This window comes from Xiphophorus maculatus, chromosome 14 (genome assembly GCF_002775205.1).
Source record: "Xiphophorus maculatus strain JP 163 A chromosome 14, X_maculatus-5.0-male, whole genome shotgun sequence".
In the NCBI taxonomy this organism is placed as follows: Eukaryota; Metazoa; Chordata; class Actinopteri; order Cyprinodontiformes; family Poeciliidae; genus Xiphophorus; species Xiphophorus maculatus.
The window spans coordinates 9616054-9640815 of record NC_036456.1 but is presented as its reverse complement, the minus strand read 5'-3'; the positions used below and the strand labels follow the sequence as shown (position 1 = coordinate 9640815).

At 41.5% G+C, this 24762-nt stretch overlaps 2 protein-coding genes across 2 annotated transcripts in view; one reads left to right on the top strand and one right to left on the bottom strand.

Annotated features, from left to right (window-relative positions):
- LOC102216726 (actin-related protein 2-like) lies at positions 1-6960 on the top strand. Its single transcript, XM_023345995.1, has 9 exons — positions 1-184; positions 972-1082; positions 1819-1977; positions 2059-2188; positions 2310-2446; positions 2528-2677; positions 5939-6084; positions 6166-6298; positions 6586-6960. The coding sequence occupies exons 1-9, from the start codon at positions 137-139 to the stop codon at positions 6754-6756; spliced, it is 1185 nt and encodes a 394-aa protein (XP_023201763.1). The 5' UTR covers positions 1-136; the 3' UTR covers positions 6757-6960.
- A 791-nt stretch (positions 6961-7751) lies between these two features.
- rin1 (Ras and Rab interactor 1) overlaps positions 7752-24762 on the bottom strand; it is a 41184-nt gene continuing 24173 nt past the window's right edge. Inside the window, exons 5-12 of the mRNA XM_014471828.2 lie at positions 23829-23920; positions 21316-21497; positions 20930-21211; positions 20282-20822; positions 16134-16442; positions 15746-15877; positions 14021-14190; positions 7752-11125 (exon numbers count right to left, since the gene is read on the bottom strand). Of these exons, the coding sequence (XP_014327314.1) occupies positions 10802-11125; positions 14021-14190; positions 15746-15877; positions 16134-16442; positions 20282-20822; positions 20930-21211; positions 21316-21497; positions 23829-23920 (2032 nt within the window). The 3' untranslated portion in view covers positions 7752-10801. The remainder of the gene's footprint in view (positions 11126-14020; positions 14191-15745; positions 15878-16133; positions 16443-20281; positions 20823-20929; positions 21212-21315; positions 21498-23828; positions 23921-24762) is intronic.

Genomic DNA, 24762 nt, shown 5'->3' with positions numbered 1-24762 from the left:
CACGCTTCAAGAGCAGACTTCTGCCTGTACCTGTCAGTTGTGATCCCAGCTAAACTCATGCATGTTTACCTTAAATATTAAGCTTAATCAGGCTCTCGTCGGACAGGTGGGAGTATCTTGAACTGTTAGCGAAAGCATGGACAGCCAAGGGAGGAAGGTGGTGGTTTGTGACAATGGGACGGGGGTAAGTGCTTCAAACTCTTTCACACAGTAATCATCATAACATCACAGATTTTTTTTCGTTTTGGCTTGATGCTATATAGCCTTCATCTTTACACGTTATCCCAACATTGGTGATATTGTCATTCAAATCAGATGTGCTGCATCTCTAACAGCGTTTTGATTTCTGGGTTTTCAGTCAAACAGATGCAGAAATCCTGCAGGGTGTGAAACTCGCATACTGCAGCCTTGTTGCATGAGTCTGGACTTGTCACTCCTGCTTTTACAAACATCCATAAATGGTTGTGATGGTTTGAAGGGAGCATGCAATTGGATGGAAAGCAGGAAGAAGTATGAGGTGTTAAAATGTGTAAAGGGGCACTCTAATATAACATTATAGGATTTGCATGTTTATTTTTAAGAATACTGGCAAATAAAATTCATACCAAGCTGTTGATCTACATTTTTTTTTATTTATTGATTTTATTTTGGGGTTTTTTATAGGAATGTGTTGCGTCGCTTCAGGCTAAGGAATTTGTGTTTGACCGAACAGACATGTTGAGACAGTAAAGTGAGAGGTTTCATCTTGATAGACCCTGTGGTTGATTTTCATTTGAACACTCTGTGACTATTTATTTACATGCCTTCATGCAGATACTTTTCCAATTGTGTGATTAAAAAAAAAAAAATCAATTAATCTGAGTTCTGTATGCACAAAGTCTGAGTTTTGGTTGACGTGCAGAAATGTGAGCTTCATTTGCACACACACCCGAAACGTACTCCATGTTTCTTTTTCCACTTCCCCTGCACAGTTTGTCAAGTGTGGCTTTGCTGGGTCCAACTTCCCCGAGCACATTTTCCCAGCCATGGTGGGACGGCCAATCATACGGTCAGCCACCAAAGTGGGCAACATTGAGATTAAGGTGAGCTTAATTAAATAAAAATAAAAAGATGACATAATGTATAAAAAAAAAAAAAAAGCTTTTTCATATTTCATCACATCACAACCTTCCATGTATTTTATTGGGATTTTGTGAAATTTTGTGAAAAGAATACAAGTTTTCACCATTTTTGGCAATTAAAATTCTAAGTGTTTTTTAAAATTATTATTATTTAATCCTTTTTATTGTGAAAACCCTAAATAACTATGATCATAATGTGACAAAATGTAAAAAATAAAAATAAACTTTTGCATAATTACACATAGATAAGGAGGCACTCGTTTAATGTAATTAATTTCCTGACCCTTTGCTAATCCAGCTCTGAAGCGTTTGATGGTTGAAACAATGCACACAGTTCATTTTATACACTAAGGTAACCTGTGATCATTAATCATTAAAGCCTTTAAAGATCCTGATCCTGTCGGAACCGCAAAGGAGATAAATAGATCAAACTGAAGGGCAGATTACGTGTTTACTTGATACGTCTTCTAGTTTTACGCACTAAATTATATTTTGTGGATGTAAAATTGCTCGCTATAGAAAAATTGGAATCTATATTAAGAAAAATATCTCTTTAAGTTATCTTATCTCCTAATATATCAGTAAAAAAATGAAAGAAACTGAAACTTTTACATGTCTTGCAAGGAATACAGTAATCCCTGTACACTAGAAAAGACATTTCGAGTCTTATTGTCATGACTCTGACCTCTGCCACCAGGACCTGATGGTTGGGGATGAAGCCAGCGAGTGCCGCTCCATGCTGGAGGTGTCCTACCCCATGGAGAACGGCAAGGTGCGATGCTGGGAAGACATGCTGCACCTGTGGGACTACACCTTTGGCCCAGAGCGTCTCAACATCAGCCCATCAGAATGCAAGGTGATGACTACACCCAGAGGGCTGGTTATGGTTTTCACAGGACTTCTTTGAGCATAGTTAACATTATTTGTTGTTTTGAAGATCTTGCTGACTGAGCCACCCATGAATCCCACCAAGAACAGAGAGAAAATCGCTGAGGTCATGTTTGAAAAGTACCAGTTTCATGGGATCTATGTGGCGATTCAGGCTGTGCTCACACTCTACGCCCAGGGTACGTTTACATCAAGTTCCCGCTTTTTAAGGCCGCATTATAAATTAATATCACCTGTATACTGTATGTTTGGTCTCATCCATCAGTGGACAGATTTTCAAGGTTTGACGTGTTTGTTCAGGTTTGCTTACTGGGGTGGTTGTAGACTCGGGAGACGGCGTAACCCACATCTGCCCGGTTTACGAAGGCTACTCTCTACCCCACCTCACGCGCAGGTTGGACATTGCAGGACGAGACATCACGCGCTACCTCATTAAGGTGAGACAATCAGAAAGATGTCATTCTTTCTATAGTACCATTAGTTTTGCTTTTACAAGTGATGCTTTATCCTTCCTTCAGCTCCTGCTGCTGCGTGGCTATGTCTTCAATCACACGGCTGACTTTGAGACGGTGCGGATGTTGAAGGAGAAGCTCTGCTACGTTGGATACAACATTGAACAAGAGCAGCGCCTGGCCCTGGAGACCACCTTCCTGGTAGAGTCCTATATGGTACGTTTAGGAGCAACAGCCAAGAAGACATACTTTCAGGTTTTATGTTAATTGATAAAAGTTAAAAGTTTTCTTTTCCCCAAGAAAACTTGCTAAGTCCAGTGTTAGGGATACTACGGCACGCTATCAGCGGCCAACCCTGTTTTTGAGTTTAAAAAATATTTAAAGTTGGCAGAGCATTTGAAAATATCACTATGTAGCTATGTGGTATTGGAAGACAGTACAGTACATAAACACCATCTATAAAGTCTTTTTAAAAAAAGGCAGACATATAAGAATACAGTTGAAATACATACAAATTTTTTGTATTTCACTGTAATTAATGTGGCCAGAAATTTTTTGATCCTTTATCCAAGGCTTTTCATTTATGCACTGAAGTTCAGGGCCGTGCAGAGACCTTTGGAGGGGCAGGGGCTCAAAGTTAAAAAGGGGGACATTGAACACGATCTTAAAACTCCGTACAACAACACAGCAACAACCCATGTTGATCAATAATCTAATTGGATCCTACTGTATCATTGCTATCATGTGGGGAAATGCAAAGCAAATATAGTCTATATTTTCCCCAACAGGTATAAAGTTTCTGTTTCTGCTGCTGACAGTCCTGGAGGGCTGAGCTGATCTGAGACTGTATCTGTTAAACAGACCAGAGAGAAGGTCAAAGGTTATGAAGTTATGAAATAAGCTAATTTGCTGCCATTTTACTACTTAAGTTCTAATAATATCTATTCAATCTCTAGAACAACCTGGCTGCTGACTGATTTATAGATCAAAAAGCTCAAAGGGGTTAACTCTATATAATAGTTTGATGTTAAACCTCTGAGACCTAGAATTATAAGCCTGGGATATCAAGTCTTTGTTGTGATATTGTTGTGTTACCATGGCTACAATATGGTGTAATCTTTGTGTATGAGTTGGGTTTGTTCACAAATACATCACAGCAAACAACCAATAAGAGGCCGGTCCCGACTCAGATCCCAGTCCCGACTCAGATCCCAGTCCTGACTCAGATCCCAGTCCCGACTCAGATCCCAGTCCCGACTCAGATCCCAGTCCTGACTCAGATCCCGGTCCCGACTCAGATCCCAGTCCTGACTCGGAGGCTGGCTCCATGTCTGGTCCACTTTTAGAGGCTTCTTGAGTCTGAACAACGTCTGAATCGTCTCCACAGCAGACAGCATGTTGAATCCACTTCCATGCCTTTCTGAGAAAATCTTTCTGAAGATTAATTTCCTAGAACCTGCCAGGGTTCTTCTGAAACTCTGTGTGAGCTTGTAAAAACTATTGGGTTTTCACTTTTGATCATTTTAAACAGCAGTTCTCTAACTACATCATCATCGCCACAGAGAAGTTGAAAAATGTCTCAGCAGAGTTTTCTTTCCATCTCGTTAAAAAAGACAAAATCTATGTCCTTTACTACGTCACTCTGGGAGCTTTCATCACTCGTCTTTATTGCGCTGTCCAAAATGTCCAAATGAATTTTGTGTTGACTGACCGGAGAATTAACTGATCAGTTTGTGATGTCATGGACTTTATGACATCACAGAGGCATCCTTAGAAGGGCCTCATGACACAGACATCATTTGAAGTCATGCTGATGACATCATTGTCAGCAGCATAGCAACTGTTGCTAGGGGTAATAATAGCACACAGTGAGCTTATGAAATAAATAATCTGTGGGCATTAAATACATTTTTCCCACAAGTCTGAACTGGAAGTGACCTGCGCAGCTTCGCCAGAACAGGTTGGGCCAGGGAACCATTGGTCCCTCCACTTTACCCCCCTACACATTTTTATTAATAGTGTGAATGAAAACTGTAGGCATTCATTAATGCTGCAGGCATTCATTAATGCTGCAGGCATTCATTAATGCTGCAGGCATTCATTCACACTATTGAGTCCCACTTTTCTGGTTGCTGCGTAAATTTCGCTTCACTTCTTCTTCTGCATACTTTGCTCTATTTTCACCATTCAACTTTTATACTATCCAGCTTGCTCTCCTAATGCCGGCTATTTCTCTTGGTATTCATAACCTTCATACTTTTTGTAATATTCAGCTTTTTATGAATTTTTCACCCCATGGGGGAAACCGCGCCATCCTGTGGCAGAATTGAGAATTACAATATAAAATGTCGTGTTTCACAGTGGATGTTTTAGGTCCTGCCTATCAATGACAATCAATCATCCAGTTTCAGGCCTGATGGAGGACACAAGGCAGCGGCCATTTTGAAGTTGGACAGTTTAACAGCTTTTATGCCTGGGAATAATTTGACCTTTTGATGTAGTTTTTTAGTGCTGCATGTGGCATGTTTTTTGTAGTCACCGTGTAAACGATGCCTCCAAACAAATGTTGATATCTTACGAACCATAAAAGGTTTGGATTTCATTCACTATAGTGAATCGGACATTTAGCAGAATGATTAAGTTAAAGTCAGAAGTTTTCTCTGCAGCTGAAGCATTTCTGTGTTTAGGGGTGAGGCGGGTTTTGTCCCACTATTGTCAGGACAATTACGATAATATAAATAGAAACAGTTTTTATAACGTCAACGTCAGACATACGTTTTTATTCACAAACCAGTGTATGAAAAAATATTCTTGCCCATAATTTGATAGTTAGAGGGCGCAGATCCGCCTCCTCCCCACCATGGACCCGGAGTCTGAACAACATGGATGCAGAGAAACTAATTAGACTGAGGGCAGCCAGACTAGTTCATTTAGCTAAATTGTTATATTTAGCTAAACATTATTGCTGAGGGACACAAGCAGGCTTTCTGACAAACTGATTAAAAAAAATAATAAAAAATTGAAAACATTTTTTTTTGAAAAACAAAAACAACAAACAAACAAAAAAATAATCTCAAAAAGGCACTAGGGCATCAAGAATAAAAGGGGCAGGGGCTCAAACCCCCGTTGTCCTCCCCCCCCTCTCTGCACATGCCTGCTGAAGTTGTTAACATGCTGGCTGGTAAAGACAGGCTGTGGTTACTAAAGTACATCTGAAACCTCAACCAGACACTTCGGCCTCATGTTCACATACTGACAATACTGTGTTTCTACTATGCTTCCAACCATTTCACCAAATAGACTCTGTGCCATCACTGCTACTGGTGTGTAAAAAAACTTGTAATAAATAAACATATCGCTTTAGTCTGGTGGGGGTGCAAGTAAAGCCTGGTGGCCCACCAGGCTTATAATGCGCTGGGGGAAACCCTGAACGTTTCCTGGCTGTTTAGGTTTTATTGGTCCGTGTGTTTGCTGCAGCTCCCCGATGGCCGGCAGATAAATGTAGGTGGAGAGCGATTTGGGGCTCCAGAAGCTCTTTTCCAGCCTCACCTCATCAACGTGGAAGGAGCTGGCGTGGCCGAGCTGCTCTTCAACACCATCCAGGCTGCAGACATTGACCTCAGGTCTGAGTCTCCCCTCTACAGCTGCCTTTGACAAACCAAAGAACTGATACTGACACATTTCCACTGTGCTTTGCCATGCAGGGCTGACTTCTACAAGCACATCGTCCTGTCAGGAGGGACCACCATGTATCCCGGCCTTCCCTCCAGGCTGGAAAGAGAGATCAAGCAACTCTATCTGGAGAGGGTGCTTGATGGAGACACCGAGAAGCTATCAGTAAGAATCCGAAGGGTATTATGGCTGTAGAAAACCGGTGGACATCTGTGTTGATTCTTGAACAATATAACAAATACCCAATGGTACTGGTAGTCAAACTCATTTTCATTTAGGGGCCACATCACGATCAAGAATGTGAAATTCACAAAACTTTCTAACAAACTGCTGAAATATTAATAAATGTCTGTTTCTGCATTCAATAAGTACTTTTTAAAGTACTTAACCTTGTGTTTTCATGCCCATACCCTGACCCATACCTTTCTTCACTCTACGTTGCCCCTCTGCAGAAATTCAAGATCCGAATCGAGGACCCGCCCAGACGCAAGCACATGGTGTTCCTGGGCGGAGCTGTGCTGGCCAACATCATGAAAGACAAGGACTCCTTCTGGCTCAGCCTGGAGGAGTACAGGGAGAAGGGCGTGGGCGTGCTGCAAAAGCTGGGAGGAGGAATCCGATGAAACAATTACAACAGAACAGATAGGGAGAAACCAATGTATGAACTAATGCTAATTTTGTTATTTCATCAAAAAGATTGCCCAATTATTGCCTTTTCCTCTTCTCTGTTCATAAAAACAGTCAGCTTGATTCTACTGCTTCTTTGACCATAAACACTGTAAAGCAAGCAATCAACTGGATTTTATAAATTTTATTACTAAACCAGACATTTTTGTTTTCTTGGTTTACACAGCATCATCTATTTATTGGTCCCTCATTTTTTGGGGGGCCTATTTATAAATGTCCAGACAAAAAGTTAAATATGAAAACAGGTATCTTCCTGTAGAGGATAAAAATAACTGGTAAAATCATCACAAACATAAATTCATATGGAAATGGACCAATCGGACTCAGTTGGCCTTAATGACATTTTTCTGCGACCACTTACCCCATAAAAACAAATAACTGAGTCTGAATTGTGAATCACACATTTTCACTTGTTCTTTGCAAACACTTTGGAAAAAACATGTACTTGTATTGGGAAGTGGATGCCTTCATGGCCATAAGATGACAAAATGAATAAAAAATAAATATTTCTGACATTTCTAAGATGTTAACAGTGATAAAGCTAACTTTGTTTGCCAAAGAGAAATCCAAGACGAATGATTTGGAAAAGATGCTCATTTGAAAAAATAATATAAACTATTAAATAATATATGAGTGTTCATTTTAGCTTTTTTCTTTTCTTTAAAACATCTGCATACAGCTATTTGTTTTAGTGTTGTCGCTTCAGCCTCAGCAGCTAGTGTTTTAATGAGATGCTATCAAATAAATTTTATAGGACAAAAATTACATGATGATCTATTCAATTGTTTAATGTAAATTCTCCAAAAGAAAAAAAAAAATCCCCCCCTAAGGTTAGAATAATTAAGGATGAGGTTAAAAGACTGATTGGATTTTGCTGCCGCCTAGTGGTGATTGAGATTATTCAAGACAAAATCCTTCCTGGAAGCACATGGCGCTGGTACAGATATTGCAATCTTTATTGCGATACTGCATTACCTGACAAAATACAGTCATGTGTGTGTTGTTGTTTTTTGTTTTTTTTACATTGAAAAGAATCGGTGAGCTCCCACAGTAAACACATGCTTCAAACACACACACACACGCACACGCGCGCCCACACACTCGCATACACACACAGATCAATCTTCACGTTGAATGAGAAAGCATGCAACAATGTTCACATCATAGCTCTCAAAAACAAACTTTCTCAGTCGGATTAAAAACTCCAGATATGTTGAAAATCTGCACTTTCATTTCCACACAACAAACTGAACAATTTCAATTTAGCTTTAAATTCACAATATGATAGATATACGTATATATATATTTGAAAGTGACACTGAGTCAAACAGTCTGTTGGCATTAATGACTTGCAGCAGGAGTCCCAGAAGCTGGTGAGGAGGACATTTACATTCTTCCAGTCCTCATGAGGTCCTGATTTGTTTGTCAGAACACAATACTTCATCTTACACTCAGGCCAAGAGAAACAACACAACTCAGAGCAGATTTAAACAAAAAAAATGGAATCAATGCAGGAAAAATATTGTTTAATACATTCACAACTAAATTGATCAATTTGTTGCAGGTTGGGACTTTTTTTTCCTCCCTGATCAAATTTTGGCCCCAGCTACAACCTTTACCATTTTCTAACCCATTAATAAGGATGTAATGTCAAGATTTCACCAGCAGGTGGCAGTAATGTTGAAGTAATTATTTGAAAAATCAAAAGAAGGAGATCCTGAGCGTGGCTAAAGAAGTGCGAGGCTAAAGGTCTCTGTAAGACATGATAGATTTGTTCGCTTCATAGATTTAGAAAGAAAAGTAACAATGTTTACATTTCATACTTCACAAGACACTGAAGTGCAGAAGTCAAGTATAGGGACTACTGCAAATTTCTGACCAATAGTTGTCTGTCACCAAAGTAGGAAACAAAATTCTGCTCAAATAATTGAGAACAAACTGTAAGAACTCCAGGGCTGCGGAGAAATAATTGAATTATTGATTTCCTGAAACCCTTGGAGAGGGAACAAATTTCTCTGAGCATGTTCAGGCTTTAAGGCTTCTTCTCTAAAGTTCGGCACTTGGCCAGAAATTTGAAACGGGCATTGTTAACGCAAAGCAACACTTCTGCTGGTGTCGACTTATCACATAGTTTGATGAGGATGCAATTTCCAGACCAGAAAGAAAGTCGTTCTTGATCCAGCCATCTTGGGTAAAATTATTTATTTGTTTCTTGTGTTTCATTCTCCCCCAAAGATTTCAACTGCAGAAGTCCACACTTGGGAGAAGTAGACATATTTACATTTGTCCTTTTCCCAATTAACCACACCCACTTTGAATTTCTGACCAATTGCTATCAGACATTATATGAGACAAGAAGTTCGGCCTAGATGATGTGTCAAGAAGAAACTGAGCGAAAAAGAGAGAAGTCATCTTTTTTGTCTGTGGGAGAGAGAACAGATCTCTTGCAGAGTACATTCTTGCCTTTAAGGTTCTCTCAAAAACTATTCCACTGGTTTTAAGCACAGATACCCAAATAGGGACGTGTGCAAAGTGGGCTTCAAACACCAGTATACATAGACCAGTTTCTAAAACTCTGCATTTTAATGAGTCACGTTCAAATTCTGTTGTTTTCCCAAAATATGATGGGACTAGAAAGGACTGTTGTCGTATTTATTTATTGGTATCAAAGGGAAAAATATATCATGTTAAGAATTGTGATTTAAGGTGGAAACAATGAATGCCAATGTTGGCATACCTCAAAAAGAGACGTATGCTTCGGATTATAACTTTTTCAAGACCATACTTTTCACGGTTGGTTGCATGAGTGTCGATAAATGACAAAACATTAAAATAAATAAATCATTGAACACGAGCACTGTGTGGTATTTAACTGTACTGCTGCCTTACGACCTACTGGTGCACTGAATTAGGCAAAAAGCCTGTCAGGAATGCTTAAATGTTTTTAAACTACTTTTATCATTATTGCAGCAAATTTAAGCAATTGTTACAAAATTTTAGGTCCGTATTACCTTTCCCTAGCAAAGAGATGCAAAAGAATAAGACAAAATATTAGTTTGGCAAAAATATCCAGGTTAGTATGGAGAAGATCTTAAAAAAAAAACAAAAAAAACTGAAGCTTTTCTGCCACCTTCCTCCCACTTTCTCGTTATTCCACCAGCAAAAGACCCATGTGAGAAACTGAAAACAAGGAGGGGAGTCTGTGCCTTCACTCCAACAGGCAAGCATAAAGCCACCTCTGTGGGAGATTCTTCTACACAGCTGATTTCAAATCTCATCTCTTTCAAAAACCCTGATGATGCATGTTCTGTCACTTTGGTACTGCAGTTCGGTCTTGGCCGTAGCACGTCTCACTTTTTTGTGAGGCCATATTTCAGGGAACCACAGAAAAGGTCGCATCCCCCACCCGAGAAACATCTGCAGATTTTTGCACAGAAACTGAAGCAATAATACATCCAAGTGTCTTTAAGACTTAGCCCAGACTTACAACGTGAAAGGGTTACATCACCACGGTGGACAATTTGCCTCCCTACGTGCGTACAGGAAGTGTTTTTCTGTTTCCAGGCAACAGCAGTCTCACAGAATTTGTGTTCTTTGGATTCGAGCCTCGGCGTCTCTTAATGATGTAATCCCTTCATGGTACAACTCTGGGTTCGTTGCAGAAAAAACAAAACAATCAAATCCATTTATTACACATTTTCCTTGTCACAAAATAGCACACTCCTTTTAACACAAGCAGCCTCAATGCGTGGCACAACTTTCAGCAAGTTGTCTCTGCTTTTTGCTCTGGTCCGTTCAGGATCAGGACGGAGGATCAGGACCGTCGCTTTTCACGACGAGTCCCGACCCGTGACGAGGCACAGCGCACCGCGGGAGAGAGGAGACACAGAGAGAGAGTAAGAGACAGAGAAAAACACCAACCATCCATCCATCTCCCCCTCCCACTCCTCCTCCTCCTGCTGCTTCCTCTGTGCCTCCCACTCACTCCTCGCACACCGACTCGCTCAGGTCCACGGCACCACCTCTGGTGAGCCGCCGCATCTTGCTGAAGTCGTGGTCGGTCCTCAGGTAGGAGAGCGAGGGCCCCCCCTCGCTGTGGCTGGCCAGGTCCTGGGGCTGGGCCTGGGGCGGCAGGGCCCTCATCTCGCCGCCGCTGCGCCAGAACAGTGTGTATTGCTGCGGGTCGGACACTCCGAACGTGGAGGCGCACAGCTGCGCCAGGGCCTGGCTGGTCTCGCCGGCTCTCCACTGCAACGTCCGCACGGCGCTCCGCTCCCCGTCCTGGAACAGTATCCGAACGCACCTCTGCAGGTGGGGGGAGAAGGAGAGGAGAGATGGACGGGTAGAGAAAGAGAGAGAAACACGAGTGAACGCGTTTTGTGTGTTGATGACAAACAGAGGTCAAGAGGCTTATGGAGTGAGGGCATTAGAGGGGGAGGAGTGAGGGATGAGAACGGTGAAAGCTGCAGGAAACGAGACGAAATGAGGCGCATAAAAGAAACAGCCTCTAAAACAAAGCTCCTGCTTCCCACACACAGTCAGCCGGGTCGAAAAGCTTTATATAAACTTCATCTTTCGTGGAGCTGCTCTTTTACCCGCCGCTAACTCACGCACATTAATCCCACAAGAGCTCCATCCCAACTTTCCCAAAGTTTCCCACTGATCCAAACCGATCAAGGCAATCAAGCACGAAACTAAACAAGCCTCTGCACCAACAATTGCCACTCATCGAAAAACGCACTTTAGCCATTATATAATGTCCGACTCAGCCACCTACAGACGCCCTCACACCTCTCTGAACAGATCCCACACACAAAAGACATGGCATATAATCCCCTCACCAAACAGCCCAGCGTCGAGGAACCAGAGCAAATCCTCTTCTGTTCCACAAACACGCCGGCAATCCTGCAAACACTTCCAGCCACGAGAAAACACAAACGCACAAGTGGCTCCAAAGACAACCCCCAAACAGAACCAAGAGAAAACACAGTCAGGAATCGACAGTCAACAGGTCTTTCCGTCATCAAAACTCACAGAGTCACTGAGCTCCTCGCTGTCCGTGTGCATATTGTGTTTGCCTGCTTCGACGGGTAGATGCAGCTCGATAAATTTCATGTTATCTGACCGCCCACCTCTTCATAGCACTTGGCTCACTGATCCTCGCCTGTGTCAGTGGAAAATCTGGCTGCCGGGTGAGTTAGATGGGCTATTTGAAGCCAGGAGAAGCACCACGTGACGAGATCGAAACGTGGATGACAATGAATTCTTTTTTTTTTTCTTTTTTAAATGGCTTCTGGCGGACCTGCTACACCGACAAGAAGAGGTGATGAAAGGGAGAGTAGGCAAAAAAAAAAAAAACGTCAGCAAGAGAGTGCTATAGCTTTAGGGGAAGTCCAGTCGTAAGCTGGCGGCTTCAGATCAAAGGCATTATTACCTCTGAAAAAATAAATAATCTGAAAATCCTGTCTTACTTTTAAAAACCGTCAAGTGTCCGTAAAAATAATTACAACCTGATATAAAATTTCCGTCAAACGTGTGTGACTGCTTCGCTCCGGCTGCCACCGTCACAGATGTAGGACAATTAGATGATGCTGCCATCAGTGTAATTAATGTCTGTGCCTTTGTGGATGGATTATCTTTGATTTTTTTCATGATGTTGTCTTTTGACCATTTAAAAGATGGCAGAACAGATTTGAAGTTGTACGCAATCTCTCTAAGGTTTTCTTTTCATAAAAAGGACACCTGGTTCAGTTGCAGTTTGGGTACTCCTGCTTATCCTTTTTCTTTTCTTAGAGAGTAAAGGGATTCTTGATTGGAGCCACTGAAAGAACTATTGTTACCATTAACTTTCTCTGTTTTTCTGCTTCTGTCATGGAAAGTACAGGGTGGAGGATATTGCTTCCATTGAATTTGCATTCATTCTCTGTTTCCCCTTCCATAGAAAGTGACACTTGACTCGGTGCTTGTGTGTTTATGTGTGTGTTTTTCTGGACGGAGTCAATGATGTCATTGATGTTTTGCTACTGTTTCTATTAACTTTGTGTTGCTTTTTCAAAGAAAGTAGCCCAGGTTCACTGCCGTTGTGTTTTACTGGAAGTCAGTGAAGGTATTAACTTTGCTTTTTTTATTCTTATTGAAAGTATTTAGCCGTGTTTTTGTTTCTGGATGGAGCCGCTGACCTAGCTGTCGATGGAATTACCTTTATGCACTCTCTTTCTCAGCTTTTCTCTTCATCTGCTGTGTTTACCTTTACGGGACGGGTTTGTTCATTGCCATTGAAAATAATCCTGGCTCAGCGACTCTGTGCTAAGCTATATTTATTTTTTGTGGACTGAGTCACTAAAGAAAATCCTTATTTTTTGTTTCCATGGCAAATAAATCTCGGACCAGTGCTTCTGTGTGTTTTTTTATGGCCCCCCTTACCATCGTCTGCCTGTCAATCATGGCAGACGACGGCTCACACTTAACTTGGTTCTTCTGGAGGTTTTCTTCCTGTTTATTCAGAGTCTTTCCTTCCCACTGCCACCACATGCTTTCTCAGCTGAAGGATTGCTGCAAAGTCACCGACTGGCTGCAATCAGTTGCGCTTAATTAGATTGATCAATTCAACTCAACGCGCTCTAATTGAATCTGAATTTGAACTTGATGGAAAGAATTGGATGCATTCTTTCCAATTTAAGCAATCGATGGATGGATGGATCGATCAATTTTAGGAGTTATTTGCTTATAAAAGTGATGAAAGCTCAAACTAAGACTTGTAGTAATATTAGAGTATGTAGTTTCTGTTTGAGATGTCATCCGTCAGCAGCATTAAGAAATGCAACCACGTAAAGCAAATTAACTTGCTTTTGTTCTGTCTTTATATGGTGATTTTTAGATGTTGTTTTCTTAAATCAACTTAGAATCTGAAGAAGCTAAAAAAATCAGCAAGCGCAATTACCAGATGGAATAATTTGGAAACACGATACATAATAGAAACACGTATTAGAGAGAGACGAACCTAAACTGAGAGGCTAGCAAAAATCTCCCCAATTCAAGCCAGCAGCCACACCTTTACTCAACAGCGAGTAAAAAGTACGTTACTCTGCGAGAGTGATAAATGGCAGCAGGACAAACTGTGAAATGGAAGTGTGTGTGATGATAGCAGAATAAATCCCTCCACAGCAAACCCACTACAATGAAAAGAGAGCCTGTGCCTACTTGGCTCTGCTGGGTTTCCTTTTGTTTCTGGGCCTCCAGGGTCCGTCTGCAGCTCCACTCCTTCAGAGCTTCCTGCACTTGTGGCGTCAGGCAGCCGGAGAACGGTTGATCCTGCTCCAGGCTCTGGATCAGACACAGGCTAGCATAGACGCTGGTCAGGTAGTACCCACCTGGAGGTAGAAAAAAAAAAAAACAGGTGGTGGGAGGAAAGAAAAGTATTTAGTGTGTATTGCAAGTAAAACAATGACTTTGACGATCAGCTACAACAGAGCTATTTTAGGCAACAGCTAAGTTATGACAGGGGTAATTATTCAGTAGCTAATGGTGCAGCAGCTGAAACCAGAAATGTGTATGTACTGAATAAAAAGACACATCCACCTTCTTTTTCTTCACTGTCTGAAGTCAAATCAGTCTAAATTTCTCCTGTTTTAGGTTGATATGAATCACCAAAATTATTGTTTATGTACTAAATATCACAATAATGAAAGAGAAGAGATTTATTTATTAATGTCTTCAAAAATCAGACGTTTACATGCATTTCCTCAGTATTATCTAGTAACATTGCCTTTGAACTGTTGACTTGGGTCAAACCTTTTTGGTAATGGTTCATTTTCCTCTGTTTTCATTTTTATTATTATGGTTAGGTTGTTATTTTATTTCTTTTTGTTTAGCCTCTGTTCTGATTGTACATTCTTGCTTATTCTCCATGTTAGGCTTGTTTATTTAAGCCCAGTTTATGTTCTCTGTGTTAATTAGTCTCAGTTCTCCTGCTTAGCATTCTCCCTTCACAGCTGTTCCACATTACCCTGATTGAACTCCTCTGAATCCAGTGTCATCCTCTATTATTAGGTGAGAAAATAATTTTTTCTTTCCTTTTTAAACATATTAGGAATATCAAGCATTTTTGATAGTGATTGCCTCAGCCTATAAGCTCACTATGTTCCCATCCTCATGCTGTCTGTGCTCCATACTGTGATGTCCTTGGCCACTTTCAGGATTTTTATTTTTTACTTATTTACTTTATTTAACCTCTGCATACTCAGCAGTAGCCTTCATCTGCATTTTTGCCCTCCTAATTCCCAAAACTTAACAAACGCAGCCTCATTTTCCTCAGTTTTAGATCGCTGTTCCTGATTCGGCTACTGTTAAGATCCAAAACCCATCCATGGAGGAGCTCCGGGGAAAAATCACAGCTGACCAAAAACAAAGTAAAGGTCCATCTCACATTTGAAAAAAACAAAAGACATCTTGATGATCTCCAAACAAGACGAAAGTAGAACATTTTAGGAACCTTTTGGAACGTGTGCATCCTATTACATCTGCCATAAAACTGACAGTATTTAAGAAAAGGAACATCGTATCAAGTCAAGCATCTCAGTGTGATGATACGAAAGCTAACGTAACAAACTTACAAATCGTGACATCTTTGTTAGCAGGCAAGAGTTAAATGATTAAATAATTAAATTATTTCATCAAGCACTAAAAAGAGCAATTCAGAAAAGCAATCACCTTGTAAAAGTGATCATTTTAAAGCTTTGTGTAGCGTGGACACAGCTAAAATGCTGGCCTAAAAAGCAATATTTTATTAAAAGAAAACTCAGAGGATACATTGCTTATGAAAAATATGCTCACTGTTTGCATAATTATTTGTGTTTGTGTTTACGAGAACATTTTACGTTGAATATACTTTGGTGCCGCAGGTTTTGCTTAGGGTTTGGGCCGTACCTTCTCCACCGAGCCATGAGGGCTCCAGCAGCTCCATCATGTACTCCACCTCTATCAGCAGGTGAGGCCTGTTACATTCAACTATCACATAGGACAGAGCAGGGAGGAAATCATCCCAGCTGACATCCTGTCCTGTAAAACAAGGACATTTCATCAGATATTTACTATTTCAAATGAAATAATTGCACAGTGTGTTTAAATTATGTGTGGAATACAAGTTTTTTATCAAACACAGCAACACTGTCGTGTCACACACTAGTGCTACCTGGTCGGGACATATTTGGTGAATTTGGCGTAGTGAAAAAATCAGAATTTTGACATTAAAAACAATATGTGCTACGATTCACAAGGCTTCACTGTGTCCTCGTCGGACGCACGGCTGCCTCACCGTGTAACGTCCCCATCGCCTTGTGGACGAACTTGCACACTTGGAGCAGCAAGAGCACTTTATCGATGGGCGAGTGGGTCCGCTGCATCAGGATCAGCTTCTGCTTCACCCTCTCCACCTCTCGGGCGTCCGGGACCCCCGTGCGCACGCCGAGCCGCTCCATGGCGCCGTTTCCTTTCAGGCGTAGCAAGTTCTGAGTGAGGCGCTGGGTGGAGCCGTCGCGACTGTGGAAAGAGGTCAGGGCTTTCTCCAGGTGGCACTTCAACGGCCTGAGGATGCAGGAGAACATGGCCCGCTCCAACGCCAGGTCTGCAAAAAGAGAAAAAGAGGAGGAAGGAAGCTGAAAATTGATTTGGCGCCGTCGTCTGAGTGGTTTATTTGGATAGAAAAAAACACAGGAACAGGCAATATGCCCAGAGGGATGCACTGACCAGTGATGGTAATTAATAGAGTATCAACCATGATAATAATAACTAAAAAAAAACATATTTTGACAATGCAAAATAAATAATTTATCATTTGTAAGAGCAATCAACGATTGAAAAGATTTCGGTTTATTTTTGCACTGAGGTACTTATCCATGCAGTCAGGATTTTGTCAATTACATTTAGGCCGACTTAAAGTCTTCCAGTGGTGCATCTGCAGTTGCAGCACACGGTTTATTTCCATTTTTACAAGTTTTTCAATTAAGTGCAAAACACATAAATACACATAAATCTAACTGGCTACAGATGTTAAGCTCTTATCCATTTTCTAGTTCTGCTTCCTCTTATTGGTGTGTTTGTAATCTTAATCGACAGTTGCATATATAAGTACATAAAGTTTCTAAAGTGAGATTAGGAACTGAATATAATGAACCAATCATTCACACAAAGCTACAACAGATGAATACATTAATTCAAGCACTTTTTTCCGAAGCAAAGACGTTGCTTTAATTGGCAAAGGCGTCAAAAATAAATCTAAATACTCTCCTACCTGAAATGCTGCGCCAAAAAGGGCAACTGGTGCACAGTTAATAAATATGTAGCAAATAATTTAAAAAAATAACATGATTTTACCACAACAGTATAGTTATAATGTCGTTAGAACAGTAAACGCCACAAATATGCTTCTAGGCTAACCAGTCCCTAATTTGATTTAGAGAAATCCCATCGTCTGACTAAATTGATGACATTTTTGTAACATCATCAGTTCATTTCCGTTAATATTTATCATCCAAAAAACGGTTTTAGGAGAAAAAAAAGGGTCTCTGACCTTGGTAGTTAAGTGTCACAAACACGGATTTCTGTAAATTGAATAAGGGAAGTACAGTACGCGTGAACTGTGCAAAATTATCCGTCTCTTTTCTGTCCTGATGGAAGCTCTCCTCCTGCTCGTCACTAATTGATCCCAGAATCTCATGAAACCGATCCATATGTGAGAACAAGTCATGCATTTTGATGCTGAATGTTACATCCATAGTTCAGACATTTGACCTGATTGAAGAAAACAAAGGCGATTTTTGGATTCAGCACATCAAAACGACCCTAAATCAGTTGGAAACCCCCAGACAATTGTCTTTAGATGTTGACCAGTGTTATAATCACTCCAAAAAAAAAACAACAACAACCCTTTACTTACCCTTTAGCAGTTTTGTACATCTTTATCAGGAGTGCCAGAAACATAATACTGACTTGATTTTCACCTCGGGGTCTAATTCTCTCAAATATTTCATATTTGCCACACTGTAGCTTTGAAGTAGTGTAGTTCAGTTTTGTTTTGTCAGAAAGAAATGTGCCCGTAAAAGTAATGTTGTTGTTTCCGCCCTGGCAACAGTAATTAATAATATCCAGCCCCGTGTCCGTGCACGCTCTCACACACACGTGGAGACCCTCTCAGCGTAGTCAGTGGGCAGTCCTGACTCAATATTTTCAACTTCTCATCAATCTCTTCCTCCCCCTCCATCATGTTTCCCTCCTGTACAATCCCACACATCTCTCCTCCATCCACCTTACTACACTAACCCCATCCCTGTGATCAATCACTCCTCTTCCTCGCTCCTCCCTCCAACACGTTACGTGTAACGTGATTACTGCCTCCGTTACAGACGCGCAGCTTTGGCAGAAAGGTGAGTAGATTTTTTTTTTTTTTTTTTCTAAAGCTGTTACTCACAGACCTGTAACTGATTACACTTTCCAAGTAACCTGTCTATTTCTATGCCTCCCTCCCACCCTCCAGCGAATCGTGTTGCTCTTCAAGTGAGCGTGGGACTCTGATATCTTTTTATGATAAACGAGGGGGAAGAGGGAAAAAAAAAATGCAAATGCCTCCCGCCGACGCAATGAGAGATAAATCAGAATCGCAGCGCAGAAAGGAAAGAAGGAAGAAAGGAAGGAAAGAAGGACGAGAGAATGGGCAACCATCATTCGTCATTACACACAAAAAAAACACCTGTGAGGCACGTACAAAGAAGTCCAAAAAAAGGGAAAAATCCTATGCATAGTGCTGTGTCAACAGAACCGACCACTTTCCTCCTGTAATGTCTTTGAATGGGAAGCTTGTGCGCATCAGGCAGGGCTATCCCGACGCTGTTTGTTAAATATCATAGACAACATGGCCACCCCCTCCAACCAGCACTTTACTACTACACAGCCTGCTTTGTGTTGACAGCTCCTGTCTCCTCAGGCTGGGCAGCCCACCACGTCTGCCTCTACAAAACCTGCCGCCTCTGACACCGGCTGGCCTCAATGCTTTCTCGCTTTTCAGTATTTTTCTCTTTACGATATTTTGTCTCGTTAATTGATTCCTCCCAGAGAATTCATTTATTTATTAATTTATTTTTAGCTGAGATGGATGAATTCAACTGTTTTAACACTAAATTCAAAACAATGATGCCTCAATCATCATCATTAAGATGTTCAAATACTGTAAAAACTTAAAAGTACAGGCAAATCAGGGTTTCCCCCAGTGTTTTACAAGCCTGGCGGGCCGCCAGGCTTTACTTGTGCACCCACCAGGTTGAGCATTGCTTATTTATTTAAGTATTTTAAAAATGTTTGCATTTTGTAAGACTCTATAGTTGGGGTCCTGGTATTAATCTTCCAATCTTTCAATAACACATAATTATCAAGTGATATTTTCAAATTTCCTGTCAACTTTAAACATTTTTAACTGGAAAACACAACGAACCGCTGGATGAATGAGCGCCCTAACATCCAAACACCAGGCTTAGATAGTTTTCTGGGGGAAACCTTGCAAATAATACTTAATTTAAAAGGACAACAGTTTTAAAGGACAACAGTCCTTTTAAATTACACCTTTATAATATCACATATGGCTCGCTATTTTCTTTTTATAACAAAAATATATAACTTGTACAAAAACACAGCATATTAAAAAGAGTTCAGCAAAAGACTGTTTTAAAATCAGTATATCCAATTGGGGAAAGCTCTGATTTACTCATTTATTTTCCATAAAGAGCCTTAAGAAATAGATCTGTTTGACTGTGTGAGTGACAGAGCAGCCAGTGTTACACAGCTCTGCAGCTAAAAAGGATCTCACCATTGTTTCCAATCAGACACTAGATTAAATGCATATAACGTATGAGACTTACGAAATGTCCACTTTACTCTTTGTTCCTGCATCTAAATATGCTAAGATACAGATTACATTTTTCTTCAAAGTGGGACAGACCAGAGAACCTGCAGACAATGAATAAAAATTGAGAACATTTGTAGAAACAACACAAGAAACAACCGCTAACTGAATAAAAACAAAGCAAAAAAAGGAAACCAAAAGAAAAACATTAATAAAGAAGAGAGGGATTGATAGATAAATGCCTAAAATAGTGCTGACCATTAAATTGAATTATTTCAACCGCTACTCCTTGTGGCTTCAACTTAAGGATCAACAGGAAGCGCAAAACGTTCCTGGAATATGAGTACCAGTGGAAACGAGGTTTTTTTCCCCACATAATAAAATGAAATAATTATTTCAGTGATTGTTGCAGAGGAACGAATGTAAAACACTCGAGAATGACTTGCAAGAGGAATCCCTGGTGCTTTGGTACTTTTTGGCGCCTGAATTAAATTAAACTATGCTAACAAAATGATGTGTACAAAACCCAAATCAAACAAACAACGCGTTTGGTGCATTTCAGGTAGGTTTACCTTTCTCGCTTTCTGGCACCAGGGTTTCAATGGGAGGCTCCAGTTCTCTGCTGTCCAGCAAGCAACACTTCACCTGCGACAGGAAGAGGCGCAGACCTTGCAGAAGCTGCACCGAAGTGACGCCGAGAGGCGGCGAAGCGGAGCTCAGCGTTTTCAGCACCTTCCGCTGCTCCCGGAGGAAGTCCTGAACGATGCCCCCGAACACCGAGCGCCTGTCCCGGGCCAGTTCCTCCACCAGCCGGGTCAGGCGCTTGTCGGGCGCGAAGAAGCACACGAAGGCTTCGCTCATGCGATGCATCCCGCCGCGGCCCCGCGAGCGGACGAGCGGCGGGCGGTGCAAGGTGTCTGTCTGGATCTGGGCCATGCTTTCGGGTTCTGAATCGGAGTCGTGTTCGTCGTCCATGCTGCTGAAGGAGCTGCAGCTGTCCAGTTCAGCCAAGGACGGAGCCGGACGGCGCTCCAAGGCCAGAACTGTTCCCTCGATCCCCGCCTCTTGCTGGAACTTGGGAGTCTCGTCGTCAGCAGCAGCAGCAGCAGATGTCTTGAACAAGAGAGAAGTCAGTGGAGTTTTTTAAAAAGCGTGTAGAAACTTTAAAAATCAACAAGGAGGAATCTCAAGTGGATTTGAAGTTGAGCCTCAGGACTGACCTGTGGCACATATGTGGCTATCATGTCGTCTTCCTCTGCTGAGCCAGGCGACACAGCAGGGGTTCTCCTCAGGACTCCAGCCCCTGCATGAACTCGTCTCTGTGGGTTTGGGCTGGCTTTCTGCAGCCCCTCCGATGCTCCGGGCTGCTCCAGTGACGGGGGCGGCGAGTAGGAACCGACGCCTTCCAGGGACAGATTCATGGAGGACTCTGAGAGCCGGAGACGCATGCTGCGCTTGAAGCGGTGCCGCTTGTTGGAGGCGCTGTGGTTCGTGTGCTGCGGCTGTTGCAGTTTGGAAAGATTAGATTCGAAGCAAGACGACATGAAATTCAATTTGTAGTCATAGTAGAATTTTTTATTCTTATTTTTTCAGCATTGTAACTAACCTTGCAAGCCTCCAGCTGAAGAAACAGGGGGTTGATGAAGCAGACCTTGCCTTGTTTGCTTCGTGTGAACAGGGAACATCGGTCTTGAGTTCCCGCCATTTGGGCATTGGCGCCGCTGGTGGATGCGACAGACCCCAAAGGGCCATTTTGGATGTCCACAGCGCTTGGTGCGCTCCAGAAATCTAATGGAAAACAATCCAAGAAGTTCACATTTAAGGAGTCAGTACACAGATAGATAGAAACTAATGAAGCGCTAACTGTTAGAGCTATTTATTCTTTGTCTTTTTATCCATTTGAATTTTGTTAGTTTATTCTTAAATTTATATTTTTTGTATTATTTACAGATTTTAATTTGCAGGTTAATAATTGTTGCTTTCATTTATATTTGTTTAATTATTTTTCTTACTTATTTTTTCTAAGTAAGACAGGGAGTAATGTGGGTCAGTCCACTTTCTATAAGTGTAGGCAGTGGCACAAAAAGTGGGTATGCACTGTATGCAACGCATAGGGGTAGCTTGAGCAGCGTCCCTTCCAGAAAGCGCTGAGGCAAGCTGAATAGTACAAAGGTTGAAAGGTGAAAATAGAGCAAAGTATGCAGAAGAAGAAGTGAGGCGAAATTTACGGAGCAACCAGAAAAGTGGGACTCAATAGTGTGAATGAATGCCTACAGCATTAATGAATGCCTACAGCATTCATTCACACTATTAATAAAAATGTGTAGGGGGGTAAAGTGGAGGAACCAATGGTTCCCTGGCCCAACCTGTTCTGGCGAAGCTGCGCAGGTCACTTCCAGTTCAGACTTGTGGGAAAAATGTATTTAATGCCCACAGATTAATTTTTTTCATATGCTCACTGTGTGCTGTTATTACCCCCTAGCAACAGTTGCCATGCTGCTGACAATGATGTCATCAGCATGACTTCAAATGATGTCTGTGTCATGAGGCCCTTCTAATGATGCCTCTGTGATGTCATAAAGTCCATGACATCACAAACTAATCAGTTAATTCTCCGGTCAGTCAACACAAAATTCATTTGGACATTTTGGACAGCGCAATAAAGACGAGTGATGAAAGCTCCCAGAGTGACGTAGTAAAGGACATAGATTTAGTCTTTTTTAAGGAGATGGAAAGAAAACTCTGCTGAGACATTTTTCAACTTCTCTGTGGCGATGATGATGTAGTTAGAGAACTGCTGTTTAAAATGATCAAAAGTGAAAACCCAATAGTTTTTACAAGCCCACACAGAGTTTCAGAAGAACCCTGGCAGGTTCTAGGAAATTAATCTTCAGAAAGATTTTCTCAGAAAGGCATGGAAGTGGATTCAACATGCTGTCTGCTGTGGAGACGATTCAGACGTTGTTCAGACTCAAGAAGCCTCTAAAAGTGGACCAGACATGGAGCCAGCCTCCGAGTCAGGACTGGGATCTGAGTCAGGACTGGGATCTGAGTCGGGACTGGGATCTAAGTCGGGACTGGGATCTGAGTCGGGACTGGGATCTAAGTCGGGACTGGGATCTGAGTCAGGACTGGGATCTGAGTCGGGACCAACCTCTGAGTCAGGACTGGGATCTGAGTCAGGACTGGGATCTGAGTCAGGACTGGGATCTGAGTCGGGACTGGGATCTGAGTCGGGACCAACCTCTGAGTCAGGACTGGGATCTGAGTCGGGATCGACCTCTGAGTCAGGACTGGGATCTGAGTCGGGACTGGGATCTGAGTCGGGACTGGGATCTGAGTCTGGACTGGGATCTGAGTCCGGACAGGATAGTCAGCCAGTCAGCTTTTCTCATTGTAAAATTTTGTATTAAGTCCCTACTGAAGTTAAAAAAAGAAAAGAAAAAACATTACGCAAAAGTTATTGAAGGCAGTCTGGTATTTCTGTTTAACTTCAGTTTTATCTGGGGTTTTGCTCATATTAAAAAGGAATATCCAACTAAACAGCATTATATAGTCTGATATACAAACACAAACTCGCTGACAGACTCCTTTTAAAAATGTTCTCATGCTTTGATCAAATCCAGGACAGAAGAACTGAAACAGAAATGATTTCCCTATAAGCAGACTCGTTTTGCAGAGCTACGCTACTCGAGAATCTGCTTATCACTTTCGGCCACCATGAAGTCGCACCTCGCTCTTTGCTGCTGCAGCACAACAGCACATGTTTCTGTGTTAAAATAGATTAAAACTGGCAGTCACTTCTTCACACAGTTGACTTTCTCACAACTGATATGCAGACATTCTTCACTCTGTTAGTCGTAGTGACGAGGGGAATCTGTCAGATTAAGCCAGAGAGCCGTGAAAACAAACAGTAGCACGGAAAGTGCAGCGCAGTTTACTTGTCTTTCATTTATAGATGAGGAATGCGTGACTCATTATTTTCTACTACATATAATTCTTGTAAATGTACAAGAGCACATTGCATATTTAACACAATTCTATGAGTATTTCTAAATGCAATTCCAAAAGAAGACATTTTTGATGCACTTCTTCGTGTGTGAATTAGTGATAGGTTACCCTGTCCCATGTGTGAGATGGCTTCCAGCTGCCGGTGTGTTGTGGCTTTGGCGATGGCCTCAGGCAGCTGAAGAGGAAATGGCAATACGTCTCTGGAGAAACAGAAAGTAAAAATTGATCAACCAAATGGTACTGAATGAAAACAAGTTGTAATGTAAGTATAAGAATGGGACGGGGATTTTCAAATGATTAAGATCAGAGTTTACAATTTTGCCTCCCAAAAATCCCAGACAGCTCTCTAAGCAGGATTTTTTTTTGGAGGTAATAAAGCAGGAGCACAATTTTGTAGGTTTTCCTGCACGGGATTAACCAGAACTGCCTTGAAATATGTTACTAGCAAAACTATCAATGAGTCTGGTCACCTTTGTAGAAGAAATGCAACATTTCTTTGTGGAACATGCATTTCATTGACGTCATCATTACGCAGTGTGTGACGAATAAATTGAGGTGGTTCTTCAACTGTTTTTTGATCAAACCTATGGAGGAATATGTACATTTTATTCTGATTCTAATAACACCGTGAACAGAGGCCTGATTCTAATGACGGCGTCAACAGAGGCCTATGAAAACATAGAGCAACTATGCTAGCCTTAAGCTAGCGCTTCAGTAAACTCCAAAAGAAAACATTGTCAGCAGGAGCAGGACAGGAGTTTATTGAAGACAGCCGGTGTTCAGTCAGGGTTAAGTCAGATATAAGGAACAAAGGGTGAAGCTACCGTACTTATGTTTCTAATGATGCCTTGTCAGAACATTATTGTAGCTTTTTTAACCAAGCTAGCCCTCTGTTGGAGCAGCTTAGTGAGGCTGACCTGCAGAAACTCTGTTTAGGACAAAATATCTGATCCTGTCCAGAATAATGCCAAATCTTAAATTAGTGAAGAAGAAAAGACTAAAAAAAATTTGATAAAACTTCTCTGAGAAGATATGACACGTC

Coding starts and splice junctions, on each gene's coding strand:
- LOC102216726 (XM_023345995.1), top strand. CDS start 137: ATGGACAGCCAAGGGAGGAAGGTGGTGGTTTGTGACAATGGGACGGGG. Junction 1,083..1,818: donor TGGGCAACATTGAGATTAAG/GTGAGCTTAATT, acceptor CTCTGCCACCAG/GACCTGATGGTTGGGGATGA. Junction 6,085..6,165: donor GCTGCAGACATTGACCTCAG/GTCTGAGTCTCC, acceptor TTTGCCATGCAG/GGCTGACTTCTACAAGCACA.